The sequence below is a fragment of the Pollachius pollachius genome (genome assembly GCF_949987615.1).
Source record: "Pollachius pollachius genome assembly, chromosome: 3".
NCBI lineage: Eukaryota > Metazoa > Chordata > Actinopteri > Gadiformes > Gadidae > Pollachius > Pollachius pollachius.
Window position 1 is genome coordinate 642,093 of NC_136936.1, and position 21,814 is coordinate 663,906.

Consider the following 21,814-nt stretch of genomic DNA (forward strand, 5'->3'; position numbering starts at 1 on the left):
TCTAGGTGTGGTGGTTCCTCTACTGACTGTTGTTCTAGGTGTGGTGGTTCCTCCACTGACTGTTGTTCTAGCTGTGGTGGTTCCTCCACTGACTGTGTTGTTCTCTCTCTGTTCTTCAGAGGAGGATCCCTTCGTCTACAGTGAGTCTCCTCAAGTGCTTTCACACATCTGGTCTCCTGACAACGGACAGCCCATAGCGCCGGATGGTCAATGCAGTCTGTGCTTCTGATGGACCTTCTGTGTGTGTGTGTGTGTGTGTGTGTGTCTCTCCCTCTCTGTCTCTCTCTCTGTCTCTGTCTCTCTCTCTGTCTCTCTCTCTCCCTCTCTCTCTCTCTCTCTCTCTCTCTCTCTCTCTCTCTCTCTCTCTCTCTCTCTCTCTCTCGCTCTCCCTCTCTCTCCCTCTCTCTCTCCCTGTCTCTCTCTCTCTCCCTCTCTTTCTCTCTCTCTCTCTCCCTGTCCCTCTCTCTCTCTCTCCCTCTCTCCCTCTCTCCCTCTCTCCCTCTCTCTCTCTCTCTCTCTCTCTCTCTCTCTCTCTCCCCAGACTATGAGAGTCTGAGGATAGGAGGACTCACGTTTGCTGTGGTGCTCTTCACACTTGGCATCCTCCTCATCCTCAGTAGGTTATCCTCAGTGTGTTTGTTTGTGTTCTTCTTTGTGTGTGTGTGTGTGTTCTTCTTCTTTGTGCGTGTGTTCCCTTTGTGTGTGAGTTTCGGTTCAGCCTAACGTTACAGTGGTTCTGATTGGTTGTGTGTGATTGTGTGTGTGTGTGCAGGTCGGAGGTGCCGCTGCAACATCAACCAGAAGAGCAGGTAGGTCTCCCCCCCCCCCCTCATGAACTCTGTTCCCCCCCCAGTGTTTGACCTCTTCACCTCTTCTGCCCGCAGCGCCCCCGGCAACGAGGAGGCCAACGAGGAGAACCCCACCGTGACCAAGGGTGAGAGAACCCCCCCCCCCCTCCCCCTCCCTCCCTCCCCCTCCCTCCCCCCCACCTCCCTGTCTGCTCCCCCTGAGAGAGACCCACAGTCCCCGGGGAGAGACCGAGAGACACCGCCAGACTGACAGAGAGACAGTTAATGAGTGAGTGAGTGAGTGAGTGAGTGAGTGAGTACAATAATTATCTGATCCTAAAGCACTTTTTTTCTATATCACCTTTCGAAAGGGGGGCAGCAAATTGCTTCCATAACATAAGAAGACTTCAGTAAGAGAATGGCTTACACTGGTGGTGTGTGTTTTTCCGACACCACAGAACAGAACCAAGCGATGTGGTTCTGATGTAAACATGTTCATCTTTGTTTAACATGTTCTTCCAGCTGCGGCGCCCGTCAAAGACCCCCCTGCTGAGAACTAGAGCCCCCCTCCCGACGACCGGCTCCAAGAACAACAATCAAAGATTTCTATATTAACAACGAGAAGGCCCCCTGCCTGCTGATTGGTCGATACTGTAACGCTGTGATGTTGCTTATAGGAAGAACTGGGGGCAGCACATTATCGGTCGATCGTGATTTGTTGTTTTTGGTTTCAGATAGAGGAGTGGGCAGGGTGGTGTTGGTGCTGATGGTGGTGGTGGTGGAGGTGGTGGTGGAGGTGGAGGTGGTAGTGGTTGAGGTGGTGTTGGTGGTGGGGGGTTGTTGGTGGTGATGGAGGTGGAGGTGGTGGAGGTTGAGGTGGAGGTGGTGGAGGTTGAAGTGGAGGAGATGGTGGTGGTGGTGGTGGAGGTGGTTGTGGTGGTGGTGGTGGTGGGTGTGGTGTGATGGTGGTGGTGGGTGTGGTGGTGGTGGTGGTGGAGGTGGTGGTGGTGGTGGTGCTGGTGGGTGTGGTGTGATGGTGGTGGTGGGTGTGGTGGTGGTGGTGGTGGAGGTGGTGGTGGTGGTGGTGCTGGTGGTGGTGGAGGTGGTGGTGCTGGTGGTGGTGCTGGTGGAGGTGGTGGTGGTGGTGGTGGTGGTGGTGGTGGTGGTGGTGGTGGGGGTAATGGTGGTGATGGTGGTAGAGGTTGAAGTGGAGGGGTTCTGGACATCTGTACATAAATGTGACGCCTGTAGGAGTGCAATGCTGCCTGCTGCCCTGTTCAGCCATGAATGTGTTGGTTCCCAGTGCTCTTGTCCGTTCTGTGATGTGTGCCTTCCCATCTTGCTCTGCTCTTGTCTTAGCCAATAGCGTGTTTGACACCAGGTCTTACTCACATGACGGCCATCTTGGTTCCAACCACTATCTGGGAGGTGAGCGTGGACCCCCAGATTCACCTCCCAGATGGCATTTCGATCCAAGATGTCCGCTGAAGAGGACGGGGTTGGTGAAGACCACCTCTAGCAGATGTTAATGTTGTGTACCACTGTATCTCGCTGGATCGATGTGTGTGCCTATAGGTGTTTACCAGTTGTCTTTATCAGATGTGAAGCTTGTCAGTCGTCCTTGAATACGTTTTGTACGTTTATATTATAATGTTTACGTGTATATATATATATGGATAGATTACACAAAATGACACAAAATGTATAACTTAAAGTATATGTGTGATCCTTGTTTGTGTTTGTTTGTGTGTGTGTGTATGTGTATGTGTGTGTTTGTGTACATTTAATGTATTGCATTTTTTTCCACGTACAACTCTGACTTGTGTATGACAATCTCAGAGCCCCGCCTGAGAGGGAACGCTTCACAGGTTTCTCCAGAGCTCCGCCTCTGCGTACCGTAGGGGGAGGAGCCTCTGCATACCGTAGTGGGAGGAGCCTCTGCATACCGTAGTGGGAGGAGCCTCTGCATACCGTAGTGGGAGGAGCCTCTGCATACCGTAGGGGGAGGAGCCTCTGCATACCGTAGGGGGAGGAGCCTCTGCATACCGTAGGGGGAGGAGCCTCTGCATACCGTGGGGGGAGGAGCCTCTACATTGCGGAGTGGGAGGAGCCTCTACATCAGCTGACTCACTGCCCTTCCTGCACACTTTCAACCTAATGATCAGCCTGCTCCTTTCTATTGGTCGAGGCAAGATTGACTGCAGTTTGGGAAACCCTGATAGGATGTTCTTGAAAACTCCCAGGCTCTTATTGTAAATTTGACTTTATTTATTTATTTGTATTTATTTCTATTTTTTTCTTTTTAGTTTCAAAATTGTAAGCCTTGCAGCAATCGGTGCTAATTTATTTTAAATTATGCTTCATTTGTGTGTGTGTGTGTGTGTGTGCGCGTGTGCGTGTGGGGATTTGGGGATGCGTGGCATGAGAGGAAATGAACACAACTTGGTCCCCTCTCTCTACGGCCCCCGACGGAGACATTATCCCCGGGGGCCCAGCGGGGGTCCCTGGGGGCTGCCTGAATGTGACCCCTGTGGCCCCCATCAGGCTCTGCGTAGCATCACACTGTGCTTTGGGCATACTTAATAAAAGCGCGTGTTCACATGGAGAGAGCGGTCTGGGGGTCGTGTTCTTCTGTCCAACACCCCATTAGGGGCTCCAAAGGTCGGCACACTGAGTGTTTATTGGCCTCAGAGTCCGTCTTTATGAGACACATCAATGTGTAACGGAGGCCCGGACACCAGCAGACAGGGAGGGGGCTGTCAATGTGTAGCAGGGTGTGTGTGTGTGTGTGTGTGTGTATGAGTGAGTGTGTGTGTGTGTGTGTGTCTATGAGTTAGTGTGTGCGTGTGTGCGATTTAGTGAGTGTGTGTGTGCAGTATTTGGTCCACCCTATACTTTTATTAATAAAGTAGGCGGGGCGTCACACTCACAACCTCTGCGTACCTGTGGACTGGTTCCTCAGTATGCCTCAGCCCCTACAGGTAAGTCATGCCTTCATACCTTCCATTTTATGCACAATCTCATGTTAACAGACAGCGTTAGGGTTTGACTGTGAGCCTCACGCTTTAGGGTTGAGGGGTTCTGGAGGGTCTGAGCCTGTAAGAACACTGAAGACTAGGAAGAGCTTTGGGGCGGCGGTTGACTTGGTTAGATTTGAGCCGAGATGGTGGATCCTGCAAAATGGAGCAAACCATTCTGTTTCTTGCTGGGGGGTGATCAGACAGTATTTCTGTACGTGTTTGTGTGTAGAATCGTAATGCATTAAAGCGTTCAAACAGAAACCAGAGAAACCGTCTGAGGATGGATTAGAGGTCACATGTAGTTTGAGAGGACAATGGTTCTTTTATTATATCATGATGGTCCTATGATCTAAATATAATGTCATCTGTATGAGTGGCAACAGGCCTAAAAACTGAGTCCTGAGAATTTAATTGGCAAAAGGTCTCAGGTCTATTGATGATTGTAGGTGTATATGGCTCAGGGTTAATGAATATTCCAGATATTAATCAGTAACTGTCATTCACTCTACAATGACTTTGTGTTCTGTCTAAGAGGTAGCTGACCTGGAGCCGAAAGTAAAATGAACCGGAAGGTTCCAGTCCTTGATTGCTGCTCGTTAATGATTATGGGACGTTGATTCAGATCCAACAAGATGTGTGTGCTTCTCTCTCTGTGGTGCATGGTCGTACATATGTGCATATAAGTGTGTGTGTGTGATACTGTTGTGTTTGTGTGCATGTGTGTAAGTGTGTGTGATGGTGTATGCGTGTGTGTGTTTGTCCATGCCACTGTGTGCGTGTGTGTGTGTGTGTGTATGTGTGTGTGTATGGGTGTTTGTGTGTGTTTGTGTGTGCCATAGTGTGTACGTGTGTGTTGTGTGTGCTTGAAAGCAGAGTGTGGAGAGAGATAATCAATATCCCTATTAGCCTCCTAAAGTTCAGACGATCCATCTGCTATCAAGCCGCCGAGGTGTAACCGCTAAAGCAATTTGTCCGGACCTATTGGGGTTCCCAACCTTCAGCAGCATCTCGTATAAACCCATTAGGTCCATTTAAACCTTACACTTTATTACATCGGGCAGTTATTGAAGCCACACCCCAACAATTCTCCTGATCTGGCCGGCACTGCTGAGCTCAACCTGTTACAACGTCTGCAAATAACAAAGCATAACTTTATTCATTTCCTTCCAGTTTGTCATCCAACTCTTCAAATCAAACGCTGTCAAACAAGATGCCTTCCGGAGGAGGTAAGGCCTTGACCTCCGTACCTTAAAGGTCACCTTAACAAACACTGAACTATGTACCAAGGCACCTGGCCAGGTGAATGGACCTTAAAGGTCACCTTAACAAACACTGAACTATGTACCAAGGCACCTGGCCAGGTGAATGGACCTTAAAGGTCACCTTAACAAACACTGAACTATGTACCAAGGCACCTGGCCGGGTAAATGGACCTTAAAGGTCACCTTAACAAACACTGAACTATGTACGAAGGCACCTGGCCGGGTGAATGGACCTTAAAGGTCACCTTAACAAACACTGAACTATGTACGAAGGCACCTGGCCGGGTAAATGGACCTTAAAGGTCACCTTAACAAACACTGAACTATGTACGAAGGCACCTGGCCGGGTGAATGGACCTTAAAGGTCACCTTAACAAACACTGAACTATGTACGAAGGCACCTGGCCGGGTGAATGGACCTTAAAGGTCACCTTAACAAACACTGAACTATGTACGAAGGCACCTGGCCGGGTGAATGGACCTTAAAGGTCACCTTAACAAACACTGAACTATGTACGAAGGCACCTGGCCGGGTGAATGGACCTTAAAGGTCACCTTAACAAACACTGAACTATGTACGAAGGCACCTGGCCGGGTGAATGGACCTTAAAGGTCACCTTAACAAACACTGAACTATGTACGAAGGCACCTGGCCGGGTGAATGGACCTTAAAGGTCACCTTAACAAACACTGAACTATGTACGAAGGCACCTGGCCGGGTGAATGGACCTTAAAGGTCACCTTAACAAACACTGAACTATGTACGAAGGCACCTGGCCGGGTGAATGGACCTTAAAGGTCACCTTAACAAACACTGAACTATGTACGAAGGCACCTGGCCAGGTGAATGGAAGCGTTGCGACTCATCGCGTAGCGATGGAAACCCTGCTGCAAGTCCTCCAGCTGAATAGAGCCCAGCCTGGAGTCTAGGGTCAAACATAACTCCCACAATGCAACAGTAGAACGGAGGCTGGGTGACCTCTGGTGTCTGAACCAAGGTCACTAGTTCCTCACTGGTAGCTAGTGATCTAAACTCCTGGGGACTATTAGTAAAGAGGAGTTATTCTTATCACATTAAATACCAATATGTTCATTGGCAACGGTAAGAAGTTGGGATCGCAGTCATTACAGTGTACTTCTTCTGTTTTTATAATCTTGTAGTCGTAATTGTACTAAAGTTCTTGTCTTATAAAGATAATTCTGTTTGCTTCATCCATTCTCAGCATTGTTTTGCGCTTCATGAGTCTCACTCTGTTTCGCTCCCCAGCTGTAAAAGACATTGATGCAGACTTTGAGTACGGTAAGCCAAACCCTCCTGAACCTGGGCCTCCTAAAGACCAGGCTCCTACAGACCAGGTCTAGACCTGTACCTGGGCCTCCTATAGACCAGGTCTAGACCTGTACCTGGGCCTCCTAAAGACCAGGCTCCTACAGACCAGGTCTAGACCTGTACCTGGGCCTCCTATAGACCAGGCTCTTACAGACCAGGTCTAGACCTGTACCTGGGCCTCCTATAGACCAGGTCTAGACCTGTACCTGGGCCTCTTACAGACCAGGTCTAGACCTGTACCTGGGCCTCCTAAAGACCAGGCTAGCCCTGTACCTGGGCCTCCTATAGACCAGGTCTAGACCTGTACCTGGGCCTCCTAAAGACCAGGCTAGCCCTGTACCTGGGCCTCCTATAGACCAGGTCTAGACCTGTACCTGGGCCTCCTACAGACCAGGTCTAGACCTGTACCTGGGCCTCCTAAAGACCAGGCTAGCCCTGTACCTGGGCCTCCTATAGACCAGGTCTAGACCTGTACCTGGGCCTCCTACAGACCAGGTCTAGACCTGTACCTGGGCCTCCTAAAGACCAGGCTAGCCCTGTACCTGGGCCTCCTACAGACCAGGTCTAGACCTGTACCTGGGCCTCCTAAAGACCAGGCTAGCCCTGTACCTGGGCCTCCTATAGACCAGGTCTAGACCTGTACCTGGGCCTCCTATAGACCAGGTCTAGCCCTGTACCTGGGCCTCCTATAGACCAGGTCTAGACCTGTACCTGGGCCTCATATAGACCAGGTCTAGACTTTGTGTGTGTGTTTCGTGCCTGTGCATGCGTGTGTGCGTGTGCGTGTGTGTGTGCGTGTGCGTGTGTGTGTGCGTGTGCGTTGGGGTCTTCTGTAGCCGGTAGCAGTAAGCTGATGAATGTGTCGCCCTCAGACTACGAGACTCTGCGGATCGGTGGCCTGGTGTTTGCCGGGATCATAGTCGTGATGTCCTTCTTCCTGCTGGCTGGTGAATCCTACTTTAACATTTACATTTAGGGCATTTAGCAGATGCTTTTATCCAAAGCCACTTACTTAAGGGAGTGTGTGTGTGTGTGTGTGTGTGTGTGTGTGTGTGTGTGTGTGTGTGTGTGTGTGTGTGTGTGTGTGTGTGTGTGTGTGTACGTGCTTCCGTGTTGATCTGTTCTAACTTGTTTCCCTCTTCTTTCTTCAAAGGCAACAAGATCCGCAACTGTGGAAAATCCAAGGTAGGAGGAACCATACGCCCGGGTTTCAAGTCGAGGTTCTAGGAGGACTTTAGGGACACCTGGTGGCTGTCAGGGGACATTCATGGGACAAACATTTCAGAAGAAAAATTTTGTATTCTAATCTAAACGATGTTTTAACAAAACTAACATCAAGCGTTTATGTCTCTTTCAGGCAAGACCAGTGGAAGAGGATTAAAAGACCCGCCATGATTATATTTAATGTAATGTGTTTGTGATAATACAAATGTAGATAAAATGAACAAATGGTGACTATGTTGTTCTTCTTTTCATCTGAATACTGACTGGACCGACATTCATAGGACAAGTCTATATAGATGTAGGTAGACTATACAGCTATATAGATGTATACTCTTTCCAGATCTATATAGCTGTATAGTCTATACCAATTTATCGTTGACTTATAGACTTTATAGATTTATATTATATATAGGGTTATATATATATATATATATATATATATATATCCCTAACTAATAAATATAGGTTTATATTATATATATATATATATATAGAGAGAGAGAGAGAGAGAGAGAGAGAGAGAGAGAGAGAGAGAGATATATATATATATATATATATATATATATATATATATATATATAAGATAAGACAATACATCTTTGACAAAGGTATGTGAAAATTTGACTTTTAAAAAGTTGTGGCTCAACTTGCTCCAGCTTGGGGGTAAATGGAGCAATCTGGGGGTAAATTAACCTATTTACTATTATCAAGTTGAATGCATTTTCCTTTTCCAAATAGTCTTATTTATTTGCTTAAGGTTACTCTAAATGATATAAAACCTGTCAATATTTTGTATCTCTGCACTTCTCTGATGGATCTTCACCTTGACATCAGTGGCTGTTCTCTCCATCGCCTTCCTCTCTCTTCCTTGGCATAATAACTTTTCTACAATGTTTAAAATGTGAAAAACCAAATAGTTTGTGTAATATCACATTGAAATACCACTTTATGTTTAGCTCAATTGTTCCCATGATTTTATTCCTTGGCCAATCACCAACATGCATGACATATATTTTTACGTGTGGATAAATTTGCTTTGACATAGCAGTAATTCTATCCGATACGATAAAAACTTTACCATGTTCTTCTCTTCATCACAGCCAGATATAAATGATGGGGTCTTACTGAATTGATGGTCAAATGCCAACAAATGTGTACAGTTGACTAAATAAAGAGGATGGGTCAACTTACCCACTGGCTCATCTTACCCCCCTCTCCCCAAATATATATATATGGTTGTATAGTCTGTATATATTCAAGAGCCGTTATCGTGATTGTAAACCACCTCCAACATTAGGGAAGCATTCTGAACGCGTTCTCTATTCGATTAACTCGTTTCAACAGCAGAAGGCCTTTGTATGGATGGTCCATTCCTCTTAACGTTGCCGTTGCCCACCGCCAGGTGGCAGCAGACGACCAGTACGACCCACTCACACCACAACACCAGGAAGAGCCGCTTCTCCAAACAAACTTCCCGATTCCACTGTGAGAGCTACCTAGAACAAAGCCACTTGGTGTTTATGGAGGTGGTCTTCTGCGACATCAGCTCCCCATGGCAGGCAGTAGGCCTCTGGTTAACCGTCTAAGCACAATCCACTTCAATTAATCACACGTTCTCCAGTCAACTCGAGCACTTCTGAAACGAGCAAAACATCATGCCAGTGCATGATCCAACACTTCAGTGCTACGATATTTCCAGTGCAGAAACGGGATGACAATGCGCATTAATCAAACCACTGGAACCCGGTGCTGATTAATTATCCCCCCGGAAAGAAGTTGTTACAGACGAGGACAGCAGCTGTCAAACGGTAAGAAAGGTCTTCTCCATGTTTCCATTATTCTCACTCCGTGTGTGTGTGTGTGTGTGTGTGTGTGTGTGTGTGTGTGTGTGTGTGTGTGTGTGTGTGTGTGTGTGTGTGAGTCGTGCTTTGCATAAGGTCTGCCGTTGAGGTGAGCGTGAGAGGACATTTGTCACACCATTCCCAGAGCCTGATAACATCACATGCGCAATGAGAAGTTGTGGAAACAACACACACACACACACACACACACACACACACACACACACACACACACACACACACACACACACACACACACACACACACACACACACACACACACACACACGAAGAGAGCGCTCTGTTTCGGAGGAGCTCCGACCTGTGAGATGGTTCGTTGTTTACGGTTCGCAGGCTAATGAGCAACAGGACCAACGACAAAAGGAGAGGACTGGACCTCTTCAGATAGCCACGGTCGGTTGGAGACTTTCCGGTTCTAACTGTAGACTATAAACACAATAACACCAACATATCCACAACCTCAACCCTGAAGCCATCACAACTTGTTCAAGTCCCTCTCCCTGTTGTCCCGTCAAACCAAACCCATCAATGGTCATGATAAACGAGGGACAAGTCAAGACTATCCTAAATGTGTTCATATCAAACTATATCCTAAATGTGTTCATATCAAACTATATCCTTAATGTGTTCATATCAAACTGTATCCTTAATGTGTTGATATCAATCTTTATCATTAATGTGTTCATATCAAACTGTATCCTTAATGTGTTTATATCAAACTATATAATGAAAGTGCTCATCTCAAACTCTATCCTTAATGTGTTCCTATCAAACTATAGAGGTCGGCCTGGGTCAGAGGTCAGACCTTTGAGGCGTAGCTGTTAGTGTGCTCTATTGGAACATGTTAGCTCAGGGGCTAATACGTTGTAGGGTTAGGGTTAGACATTGTAGGGTTCTGTTAGCGTGCTCTATTGGAACATGTTAGCTCAGGGGCTAACACGTTGTAGGGTTAGGGTTAGACATTGTAGTGTTCTGTTAGCGTGCTCTATTGGAACATGTTAGCTCAGGGGCTAACACGTTGTAGGGTTAGGGTTTGACATTGTAGGGTTCTGTTAGCAGGCTATATTGGAACATGTTTGCTCAGGGGCTAAGACATTGTAGGGTAATGGTTAGACATTGTAGGGTTCTGCTAGCGTGCTCTATTGGAACATGTTAGCTCAGGGGCTAACACATTGTAGGGTTAGGGTTAGACATTGTAGGGTTCTGTTAGCGTGCTCTATTGGAACATGTTAGCTCAGGGGCTAACGCGTTGTAGGATTAGGGTTAGACATTGTGGGGTTCTGTTAGCGTGATCTATTGGAACATGTTAGCTCAGGGGCTAACACGTTGTAGGGTAATGGTTAGACATTGTAGGGTTCTGTTAGTGTGCTCTATTGGAACATGTTAGCTCAGGGGCTAACACGTTGTAGGGTTAGGGTTAGACATTGTAGGGTTCTGTTAGCGTGCTCTATTGGAACATGTTAGCTCAGGGGCTAACACGTTGTAGGGTAATGGTTAGACATTGTGGGGTTCTGTTAGTGTGCTCTATTGGAACATGTTAGCTCAGGGGCTAACACATTGTAGGGTTAGGGTTAGACATGGTAGGGTTCTATTTGCTGAATTCTAATACCCACCTCATATCACCTTGATTTCAGTTTCACATGACAGAAGTTTACTTAAATTACTGGTGGCTCATGTGGGTATGGATCCGTCCAAGTTTAAAGTATTTAACTATCTGTCCAAGTTAAAAGTAGTTATCTGTCCAAGGTTAAAGTAGTTATCTGTCCAAGGTTAAAGTAGTTATCCGTCCAAGGTTAAAGTAGTTATCTTTCCAAGGTTAAAGTAGTTATCTTTCTCAGGGTAAAGTAGTTATCTATCTGTCCATGTCTAAAGTAGTTATCTGTCTCAGGTTAAAGTAGTTAACTATCTGTCCAAGGTTAAAGTAGTTATCTTTCCAAGGTTAAAGTAGTTATCTTTCTCAGGGTAAAGTAGTTATCTATCTGTCCAAGTTTAAAGTAGTTATCTGTCCAAGGTTAAAGTAGTTATCCGTCCAAGGTTAAAGTAGTTATCTTTCTCAGGGTAAAGTAGTTAACTATCTGTCCAAGGTTAAAGTAGTACATTTTCCAAAAGCAGAAAGTGAGAAAGGTACGTGTGTGTGTGTGTGTGTGTGTGTGTGTGTGTGTGTGTGTGTGTGTGTGTGTGTGTGTGTGTGTGTGTGTGTGTGTGTGTGTGTGCACGCCTCTGGGAAGCAGCAGGTTCACAGTTTAAAACTGTGGGAAAATGATTAGATCAGAGCACGAGGGGTCAAGATAGAAACTCTGACTGCACACAGTCAGCATCGCACGACCTCTCTCTCTCTCTCCCTCTCTCTCTCTCTCTCTCTCTCTCACTCTCTCTCTCTCCCCCCCCCCCTTAGTCAGCTGCTGTAACATGAAGACGTTTAATTGCTTATTAATTTCCGCCACATGCCAGACTCCTCTGTCTTGTCCCTGTGCTGAAGACATCTCATCGTGCTAGATAAAGGTTGTATGTCTCTTTAAATGATTCTACTTGATACTGATGGTTATTTGCATACGTTCAGTCCCAGAGGGGTCTCACTATTAATGCTTTTATCGTACTTTACAAGGATATGATTTTTGTTCATACATTTAAGAAAGGATAACTTCTTTCTGAATATGAAGAGATCCATCTTCCTCCTAGTGAGGTACACTAACCTTCCTCTCTATCTGCATGAAGCTCATTAGCAGTTGCTGAAGCACCAGATAAGCAGCTTTGTGCTGATTGGTTGGCTCGTCAAATGAGCGGCCAATGGGCTGCTGCCTATTGCTGCATTGGTCTTGGCATTGGGAGGATGTTGCTACTGAAGAACCAATGATGGTGTTAGATGTTAGATATCAGAAATATATTGTTATCAATATCCAACACCATTTATATTGTTTGACAATGATGTCATTCTAACATCGAAAAGCATGATTCAGTGTTTCTAAATTGTGTCATTCAGAACATCATATTTCAGAAAGTCTGTAAACCAAATGTTTCCAAGATAACTTTATTGTAACATTAAAAATAATAAAGGTAATATACACACCCAGAGTGGGTTTAAATCCAGTCCAGGCATTTGACAGCTATGTATTCTACCATTCATCTGAAAGATCTGTCTTTCTCCTGAATGCACCCAACAGAGACGGTCGTTTTACTAAAGCCACTGTTGAAGAGTCCATGGACCATCTCAGAAAGTGCTCTCCCAAACTGTAAACAGTGAAGTGTGTGCTGCAGGCTTATCATGAGGAGATCTCTAATTGTGACCACTGGGTGGCACTAGACCTCTCTGATCGATATCTACCAGCTCATTACCATATCCCGCTGGAAATCTCTTTTAAAACAGCTATAATTAAAACAAAAAATTATAAAATCTAAAAACGTGTTTTTTTCCTGTGCTGTTTAAGAGCGCCGCACCTACTCCACATGTGGTGGGGGGGTCGGGGGCGCTTTGTGCCCGAGTCACAACATGTCACCGAGCTGCCAGGGAACGGCCCACAGAGCAGCCGCCATCTTGGATGTGGAGCTGGTTGTGCCCGGGCACAGCCCCGCGGGCAGACCGTCTGCACGGTGGACACCATCTCCCCCCAACACACACCCCCACGCCCCCCCGCCTCTCTTCTGTCTCCCCCCATGAATTAAAACATCTACGAAAACAGGCTTTTTATGAAGACAAACGCAGAGATACGTATCCAGCAGAGAACGGTACCCCCTCCTCCACACACATACACGCACACACACACGTGCACACACACACACAAACACCCTCTCGTTATCCTCAGCAGCTCATTTGAATAAATTATCATCCCATCATGTCTCATGACCGCGTGAACGACACACACACAGACACACACGTACGCACACGCGCACAGGCAGGTGTGAACGGGCTCAGGCGAGCAAACACACTGACACACTCACTGGCATTGATAACAATAACACACACACACACACACACACACACACACACACACACACACACTCATACACTGCAGAATGGGGTAGGACTGCAGCCAGAAAATATGCAGCCCATATTTGTCTACCATGTAAACACGAACACACACACACACACACACACACACACACACACACACACACACACACACACACACACACACACACACACCCAAAGATCTGCATTTCTTTTTTCTGCTACACTCTCGCACATCTGCCACAAAACCGGCGCATGCTCCGTTAAGAGCCGCCCTGAGCTGGCTCGCCATTGGTTGGCGCGGGGCGTTTAATGTACTGCAGCACGGTGCTGTGTGATTCATATTAGCCTAATGCAGATGAGGCTCCACTGTTCCAACATGACGACCAGCCACGCGCTCGCACAGCCAGGACACCTCTGTGGCCATCTTCACTGCGATAAACTCTAACCTCCCCCACCCCACAAACACTTCCACTACAAATACCAGCGCCACCACCACTGCCACCACCACCACAAGCCCCCCGACACCCAGTGCCAGGCCGATAAGGCTGGTTGGTGGCATGGCCCTCCCTCCCCCCTCTCTCCCTCCCTCCCCCCTCTCTCCCTCCCTCCCCCCCCCCTCCCTCGACCTTGCTGGGATCCACTGGGCTCGGGGCTGTGCATTAATACTGGAGACATTAGCGCTAATATGCTAGCGTGTCATCACGGCCTGGGGGGAGCTCTGATTGTCTGAGCATTAACATTCACATTAACATACTCTCTCTGTCTCTCTGTCTCTCTCTCTGTCTCTCTCTCTGTCTCTCTGTCTCTCTCTGTCTCTCTCTCTGTCTCTCTCTCTCTGTCTCTGTCTCTCTGTCTCTCTCTCTGTCTCTCTGTCTCTCTGTCTCTCTCTCTGTCTCTCTCTCTCTGTCTCTCTCTGTCTCTCTCTCTCTGTCTCTCTCTGTCTCTCTCCCTCTGTCTCTCTCTGTCTCTCTGTCTCTCTCTCTGTCTCTCTCTCTCTGTCTCTCTCTGTCTCTCTCCCTCTGTCTCTCTCTCGCTGTCTCTCTCCCTCTGTCTCTGTCTCTCTCTGTCTCTCTGTCTCTCTCTGTCTCTCTCTCTCTGTCTCTCTCTCTCTGTCTCTCTCTCTGTCTCTCTCCCTCTGTCTCTGTCTCTCTCAGTCTCTCTCTCTCTGTCTCTCTCTCTCTGTCTCTCTCCCTCTGTCTCTGTCTCTCTCTCTGTCTCTCTCTCTCTCTCTCTGTTTCTCTCTCTCCCTCTCTCCATCTGTCATTGTTTTGTCCATTTCCACCAACATTGCCAAAGATGTTTATTTCTTAATTATTTTAATTTCTAATAATCATATAAATCATTATACTTATGTTGTGTTGTAACTTTTTTCATAGAAATAATTAGTATATTATATTTATTAATCATTAAATATATTACCTTTTATATTGTTCTTATACTTATTTCCATCATTATTATAATTTGTATTATTTTCGTCATTGAAAGCATTATTTTTAACGTTCTTAATCCTGTAATAACTTGATGTAATCGGGGGTCCTGTCACTCCTCCAGGGCTGCCCGTGCTCTGCCTGTCAGCGGCCCTGCGCTCCGGCGTGCGTGAGTTCACCTGATGGTGAGGAGGACAGGAAGGCCTTCTGAGGATCAGGTGATGAGAGGCAGCCTGACAGGGGACGGCAGGCTGCCTCCCATCACCTGATCCTCAGAAGGCCTTCCTGTCCTCCTCCCCATCAGGTGAACTACCTCCAGAGCACACGTGGTTTACAGTCGGGTATCTTCAGGGTCGAGTCAGTCTCCCAACATGAAGGAGTTGTTCATGTGGGACGTTTCTAAATGAAACATGAAACATTGAAAATCCATTACAACGAATTCTGCCCCGTTAAAGTTAGCAATGTTGTAGGCCTACTTCCTCAAGCATAAACACCGATATTTATAATCCTTTTTTACTAAAACTGAGAAAAATATGTGACTACTATGTTGTTATACTTTATACAAATTGTAAAGTGTTTGATTTTCAATAGTGGTGACAAATGCATGTGCTCACCATACGGCCGGACTGAGTGGAGCCATATTGGGGCCCGTCCGCCACACATGTCCCCTCTCTCAGATCGCTATGGGAGCGACTTGAACCCTGATTATGCGCTGCGTCTTTGAACTCGTTTCTGTACGAACGGATGGGGAGGCGCCGAGAATGGTATTACGCACAGTCCCAAGGGACGCGCAAAGCTCTCTCTCTCTCTCTCTCTCTCTCTCTCTCTCTCTCTCTCTCTCTCTCTCGTGTGAGAGACAGAGAGAATAGTCCTTCACAGTAGGTCAATACTCAAGTATGCCAGCAATTACGCATGCGCGTGTGCCGTCATCTGGCTGCTGATTAAAGAGTTTAACAGAACAGGCCTACACAGCGATCTCAACCGAAGGTCCTTCTCGAAAACAAAGTCTGTTGTCTAACGGATCAGTGGCGCTTTAGTTTAAACAACAACAACAACAACAACAACAGAAAAAGTCCACAGGTGGTGCGCGCCAAACTCATCTCCCTTTTCCCGCACGCGGACCAAAGCGGACAGCTTTGTTTTCCAGCTCAAACCCATCGAGTAAAAGTTAGCCAAAAGCCCCGCCACACAGTAAACCAGAAGGGCGCGTTCCCTCTCCAAAGGTACCCCTCGGTCCCCGCGTGCGTATTAACTCTCCCGCTAGGCAGAGCTCCCCCGCCAAGGCGCGCGTGGCCCGTGTGTTCGCCGCTCTGTGCGGCAGTGCGCCTGCACACCTCCTCCTCATCCTGACGCATCATTAGAATAGCGGGGGCGGGGCCAGGCGTCAGCCGGCCCGCGTGGAGGAGGGAACGAAAGGCGGCGCCTCCACCGTGGCCGTGGCGCGGCGCAGGCACGAGCGGGACTTGGGCTGGAGAGAGCGCCGGAAGCAGCCGCTGCAGCATCAGCACCCGTCAGCTCGGAGCTCCGCCTGGCCGCCACGTCGCGTGCACTCCTCGCACTGCACTCCGTTCCTGTCGAACTCAACGGCTATTAATGGCATGTGGCTTGTAACTTTACTGCTGCTGTATTCTTTACGAGAAGGTACGTGGACCATATCTTTCAGAGGAGCTTCTTCTTCCCGCGCGTGACAGGGCTCGCGCGTGCTGCCCTCCATGCTCCAAGTTGGTTATGCATAATTGTTGGCTCATTAGTTCTGGAGGATAGTGTTGTGTTTCGTTATCGGAACGGGATTATCCAGTGCGTTCCTGAATCCTTTTTGGATCACATTGGCAACTTTTCCCGCTGTGTTTTATTAGGATAGTGTTCGGTCTGTGTGCGCGTGTTTAGATTCCTCTCACGCGCCCTCGCTGTCTTATTCAGATGATGCTGATTCTCCAAATGATAATCAGGAGAAAATAATATTAGTGCAAAAAATGGAAATCTCTATATCGCGTAAAAAAAAACTATACCGCGTTAATAAAGAAAAAGATAGATAAACAGAGATAAGGCGCCCAGTGTTTCATCCAGAAAGCTGCTCGTGGCTCAGATGAGGATCATCTGAAACAACATCTGAATCTAGGATGCATATGAGCAGGGCTCGTGAATATGGAGGCTGCTGAACGCGAGAGGCGGATTACAATCTGCGGGCACATTACGCGCAGGGTGGACGGACCGGTATCCCGGCCACACGGCGAGTGTGTTACCTGGGTGTGTGTGCGTGTGTGTGTGTGTGTGTGTGTGTGTGTGTGTGTGTGTGTGTGTGTGTGTGTGTGTGTGTGTGTGTCTGTGTGTGTGTGTATGTGTGCTCTCACCGTACCCATGGGGACTATATCAACATTTCATTGCGTCCATTAAATGAAAGTGCGCGCGCCTGTGTTTGTGTGTGTGGTGCTGATGTAGAAGAGGGGGGGGGGGGAAGGGGGCAACAAAGGTCAATCCATTTGATGACAGACGTGTGAACTACTGCGGGAGACAGGGACTCTGGGCCCCCTGTCGGAGCTAGTGCCCCCCAGTCGGGTGCTCCGCCCGGGGTCCCGGGGGGAGAGGCCGTCCGTCATGAGTGTCACGGCGCCTCTTCTCCTCCGCATGCTCCACCGAACCAGCAGCCAGTGAGCCCCGGTTCAGAGGCATCGTCTACCCTCGTTATGGAGCCACCATTTTATCTGTGGCACCCAAACCCCACTGATTGGCTGAGCTATTAGCAATGCGGACGGAAGAGGAAACTAGAAAAAAGAAAAAGGAGAATGCACCCCGATATTCTCCTTCAATCGTTTATCATCGATCAGTTTAACACACGCGGCAGGCCACTTCATATTTCAGGTGTTTTCTTGTTTCGGGGGCTTCCTGATCTATTCTGTGATAATGAGCGTCAGGTTGTTATTGCGGAGCGGGAGGCTGTTCTGTCGTCTGTTGGAAGGCGGTCTGTGAGGTTGTCTGTAACGTTGTCTGTAGTCAGGTCGTCTGTATAGGTTGTCTCCATGGCCTCCATGGCGTCCCTCACCGACAGCCCGGGACGTCAGGAACCTCTGATCTTCTGTTGCGACGAAGACTTTTCTGCTGTTTTTGTTGTACGTAATTGGATTATAGGGTCTGTTTCGATTATGCACAAAGCGCATCACTGAGGCACACACACATCACTGAGGTGTGTGTGTGTGTGTGTGTGTGTGTGTGTGTGTGTGTGTGTGCGTGCATGCGTGTGTGCGCGCGCGCGCGTGTGTGTGTGTGTGTGTGTGCGCGAGCGCCTCTGGAGCGTAAAGAGCACTGGAGATGAGAGAGATTACGCAGAGGAAAACAAACTTAGCTTTTCGCTCGTTTGAACCGTTTTTTTCGTTCATTTTGGCCTCAGCAGCGATGCTGTGTTCCCTGCTCTGATGTTCTGATGAGGGCCTACACGAGGTCCATGAACTGTTGTTTTGAAGTGGAAACGTTCAAACAATGATCCCACATGCATATGCATTAGTACTGCGTCTTTTCCGACCGCACCTCGACGACTTGTGGAGCGGAAACCTACGCGATCACCACCGGGAAAATAGAGTAGAAAATACCGTTATTTTTTTGGTGTACGGAAACAAATTTTTCTATTTTTATTCGACGTTTATTTAGCAGATATTTGCGAGAGACTTATTGAATTGGGCTCCATAGCAGAGCAACACGGGACTGGAACCAAACCAGAGATCGACGGCGGAGGAAGGAAAGAAGGAATATGGGAGGAATAATTAACACCTAATTCTTAGTGAAAAACAGACAAACTACGGTGGTCTTTTTAAAATGTACAATGCTCCCGGACAACAGGGGTCTGAGGCCCGGCCTATCAGGCCTCTGAGGGGGTCTGGGCTCTGGACCACCGTGCGAATTAAACCAGAAACCACATTGTTGAATTAGTACAAAATGCTGTGTTCATGAAATTATTATTAATTGTTATCAGTAGTAGTACAATGAATAAATGCAATAGGGTGAGACCTCAGTCAAAATTGTAATTATTTAATCAATTAACATAATTCCGGATTTATCCAGTTTTTGTCGACTGCCGAAGACTTACTCGATATTATTCTAGAATTAACTGAATTTCTTAGGCCTACGTTATGTAATATTAAAACTTCTGTGAATTTATGTTGTGTGTGTGTAGCCTATATGATAGAGGGACACACAATTTTTTTACGTGTGTATGAGAGGGAGAGAGTGACACATACACACACATGTGTCACTCTCTCCCTCTCATACACATGTGTATGTGTGCGTGCGTGTGTGTGTGTGTGTGTGTGTGTTTGTGCGCGCGTGCCTGATCAGGGTTTTTTAAGCATACGTTTCGCACGCATATGTCGGTGGCAGCTGTACCGTCCGGTCGTTGCGTCAGCAGGCCCACCGATCCCACCAAGCCTCGCCGACGTGTGTGTTTCTCCCGGAGGCCTTCAGGCCTCGCGGTTTCCTGAAACGCGTCGCCGACTCCCGTGCATTGATATGTGGCAGCGAGAGGTGGTGCGTCATAATTAATCAAATGACACCAAAGGGAGAGATGGATCGGACGGGCGACAGGTGATCGCCGCATGAGTCATGCCTGCTAGTAGGACACACACACACACACACACACACACACACACACACACACACACACACACACACACACCCCAACCACACACGGGGGCCCTGCTCTCCGATCGGTTGCGTCTCCACGCGGAGAACAGGAACCTTTTTCCGGACCACGCTTCTTCTTTATTTCTCCGTTTTTTCCCGGTTTTGTCTCTTATCTTAATGTTTCCACCGACTCTGGAGAGTGTTTGTCTGCCTCTGAGTATCACCGTGACGGCACAGTGTAATGGCTCTGTCCCTCTCAGGTTAACGCTCGTCCCCCGTCGCGCTCCGGCGAGCAAAACCGGTTTTCATTGTCAAGTGTTTGCCGGTCGCGTTCAGCAATTGAATAACTATATTCCGCTTTCAACGTGCAGCGACCTCGCTCCTTTTTTTACGCAGGCTCCATTTGTCCTCATGCTGATATGCGCTGAAAGCTACACAGGCCATTGATGGCCATATAATGTCCGTGCACCATAGGCTCCGTGCGTGTGAAATCAATGAAACAAACACAAGTGCACGTAACATGTAGGCTACCTAAACGGCAGGTTCCTGTCTCGCTGTATTTCCACTCTACTTAGCGCCAAACGGTTTACGTCCTCGTCTCTGGGGGAGTTGATATACGAAAGGCTTCACTACAATCTGACACTTCCTCTCCAACAGCGGAAATCATCCTTTTGAAGTGAACGAGTGTCGATCCTCAAATGCTGAAATTGCTGCCTAATATTACACTGACATGGCACAAACGGGGTGTGTGCACTTGCGTGTGTGTCTGTCTCTACGTGTGCGTGTGTCCGTGTGTGTGTCTGTGCGTGTGTATGCGTAAAAACGGTGCACATCTGCTTTGTACAGACATGTTTCTTGGCCCTGCCTGATCCTCCACAGATTGAGGAGACATCATTACCGTTGACGTTGTGACCTCAGAATGTAACGGGATAAAGAGATGATGTCATTGTAAACACACGGCCCAGCCTATCACGGTGAACCGTGGGGTCTTAGCATCATTACAATAATGATACAGCATTGACCGTCTGAAGAGCGATTGATGTGATCCCAGCACACATTGACGCTTCTATCTGTTATGCATGTATATATGCATGCTAAAAATACATATTTTGTCTGCACTATGTTGTTGACTGTGTGTGTGCATGTTTGTGTGTTTGTGTGAGAGGAAGGGAGGGAGGGAGAGACAGAGACACACATTTCTTTCACAACTTGGTTTGTGTCTGTTTGTGTGTGCATGAGTGGAGGTGTTTGTGTGTATTTGTGTGACGGGTTGGATGTAGATGAGATGCAGCATTATGCACGCTGGTTCTCCACAGACAACATCTCTGCTCCTTCTGCATCCATATTCATGTTCTCAGGCCCAGTGCAGCTCATACGGGAAACTGAGAACGCAGAATAGAAGGGAGAAGAGAAAAGGAAAGATGGAAGGAAAACGAAACAAAGAGGACAGGGGAGGGTGGAGGTACTGGGGGGGGGGGCAGGAAGTGAGTTTGGGGGCTCTCTCTGCGCCTCACTCTTGACCTTCCAGCCCGTAATCAGGGCAGTCAACCCTGAAGACGGCCGGGAATCAAAACACGCTTCACCTGCGCTGGGTGAATGCCAGGCTGCAGCTCCTCCTCCCCTCCTCCTCCTCCTCCTCCTCCTCCTCCTCCACCCTCCTCCTCCACCCTCCTCCGCCCTCCTCCCCCTCCTCCACCCTCCTCCTCCACCCTCCTCTCCCTCCTCCACCCTCCTCCCCTCCTCCTCCTCCACCCTCCTCCTCCACCCTCCTCCCCCTCCTCCATCCTCCTCCTCCACCCTCCTCCTCCTCCTCCTCCACCCTCCTCCTCCACCCTCCTCTCCCTCCTCCACCCTCCTCCTCCTCCTCCGCCCTCCGCCCCCTCCTCCACCCTCCTCCTCCACCCTCCTCTCCCTCCTCCACCCTCCTCCCCTCCTCCTACGCCACCCTCCTCCTCCACCCTCCTCCCCCTCCTCCATCCTCCTCCTCCACCCTCCTCCTCCTCCACCCTCCTCTCCCTCCTCTCCCTCCTCCTCCACCCTCCTCCACCCTCCTCCTCTCCCTCCTCTCCCTCCTCCACCCTCCTCCTCCTCCCTCCCCCTCCTCCCCCTCCTCCTCCACCCTCCTCCTGCTCCTCCTCCTCCCCCTCCTCCTCCTCCACCCTCTGGGTGATGAGTTGGCTCCGCCTCCTGGATGTGCGGGACGCAGCCTCTGGCTCTCTGCTCCTCGTTTCTGTCTCGCACTGTTCTGGATAAGGGGCCAATACAGGGCCCCTTCTTAAAGACCCTGACTCTCAGGTGTCCGGAGCTTGGGGCCCGGGCGCCGGGGGTCCGGGGTGCTGAT

General features: G+C 48.4%; 2 protein-coding genes across 3 annotated transcripts in view; both read left to right on the top strand.

The window, feature by feature from the left end:
- fxyd6 (FXYD domain containing ion transport regulator 6) overlaps nucleotides 1–1,442 on the top strand; it is a 12,759-nt gene extending 11,317 nt beyond the window's left edge. For both annotated transcript variants that reach the window (XM_079733424.1, XM_079733423.1), the window contains 5 exons: nucleotides 120–140; nucleotides 542–616; nucleotides 773–809; nucleotides 885–934; nucleotides 1,311–1,442. In XM_079733424.1, coding sequence (XP_079589550.1) covers nucleotides 120–140; nucleotides 542–616; nucleotides 773–809; nucleotides 885–934; nucleotides 1,311–1,348 — 221 coding nt within the window. In that variant the 3' untranslated portion in view covers nucleotides 1,349–1,442. The remainder of the gene's footprint in view (nucleotides 1–119; nucleotides 141–541; nucleotides 617–772; nucleotides 810–884; nucleotides 935–1,310) is intronic.
- Nucleotides 1,443–7,253: 5,811 nt separating this feature from the next.
- dscaml1 (Down syndrome cell adhesion molecule like 1) overlaps nucleotides 7,254–21,814 on the top strand; it is a gene marked incomplete at both ends in the record, with an annotated part of 32,784 nt that continues 18,223 nt past the window's right edge. Inside the window, 3 exons of the mRNA XM_079732820.1 lie at nucleotides 7,254–7,347; nucleotides 7,554–7,585; nucleotides 16,224–16,503. Coding sequence (XP_079588946.1) covers nucleotides 7,254–7,347; nucleotides 7,554–7,585; nucleotides 16,224–16,503 — 406 coding nt within the window. The remainder of the gene's footprint in view (nucleotides 7,348–7,553; nucleotides 7,586–16,223; nucleotides 16,504–21,814) is intronic.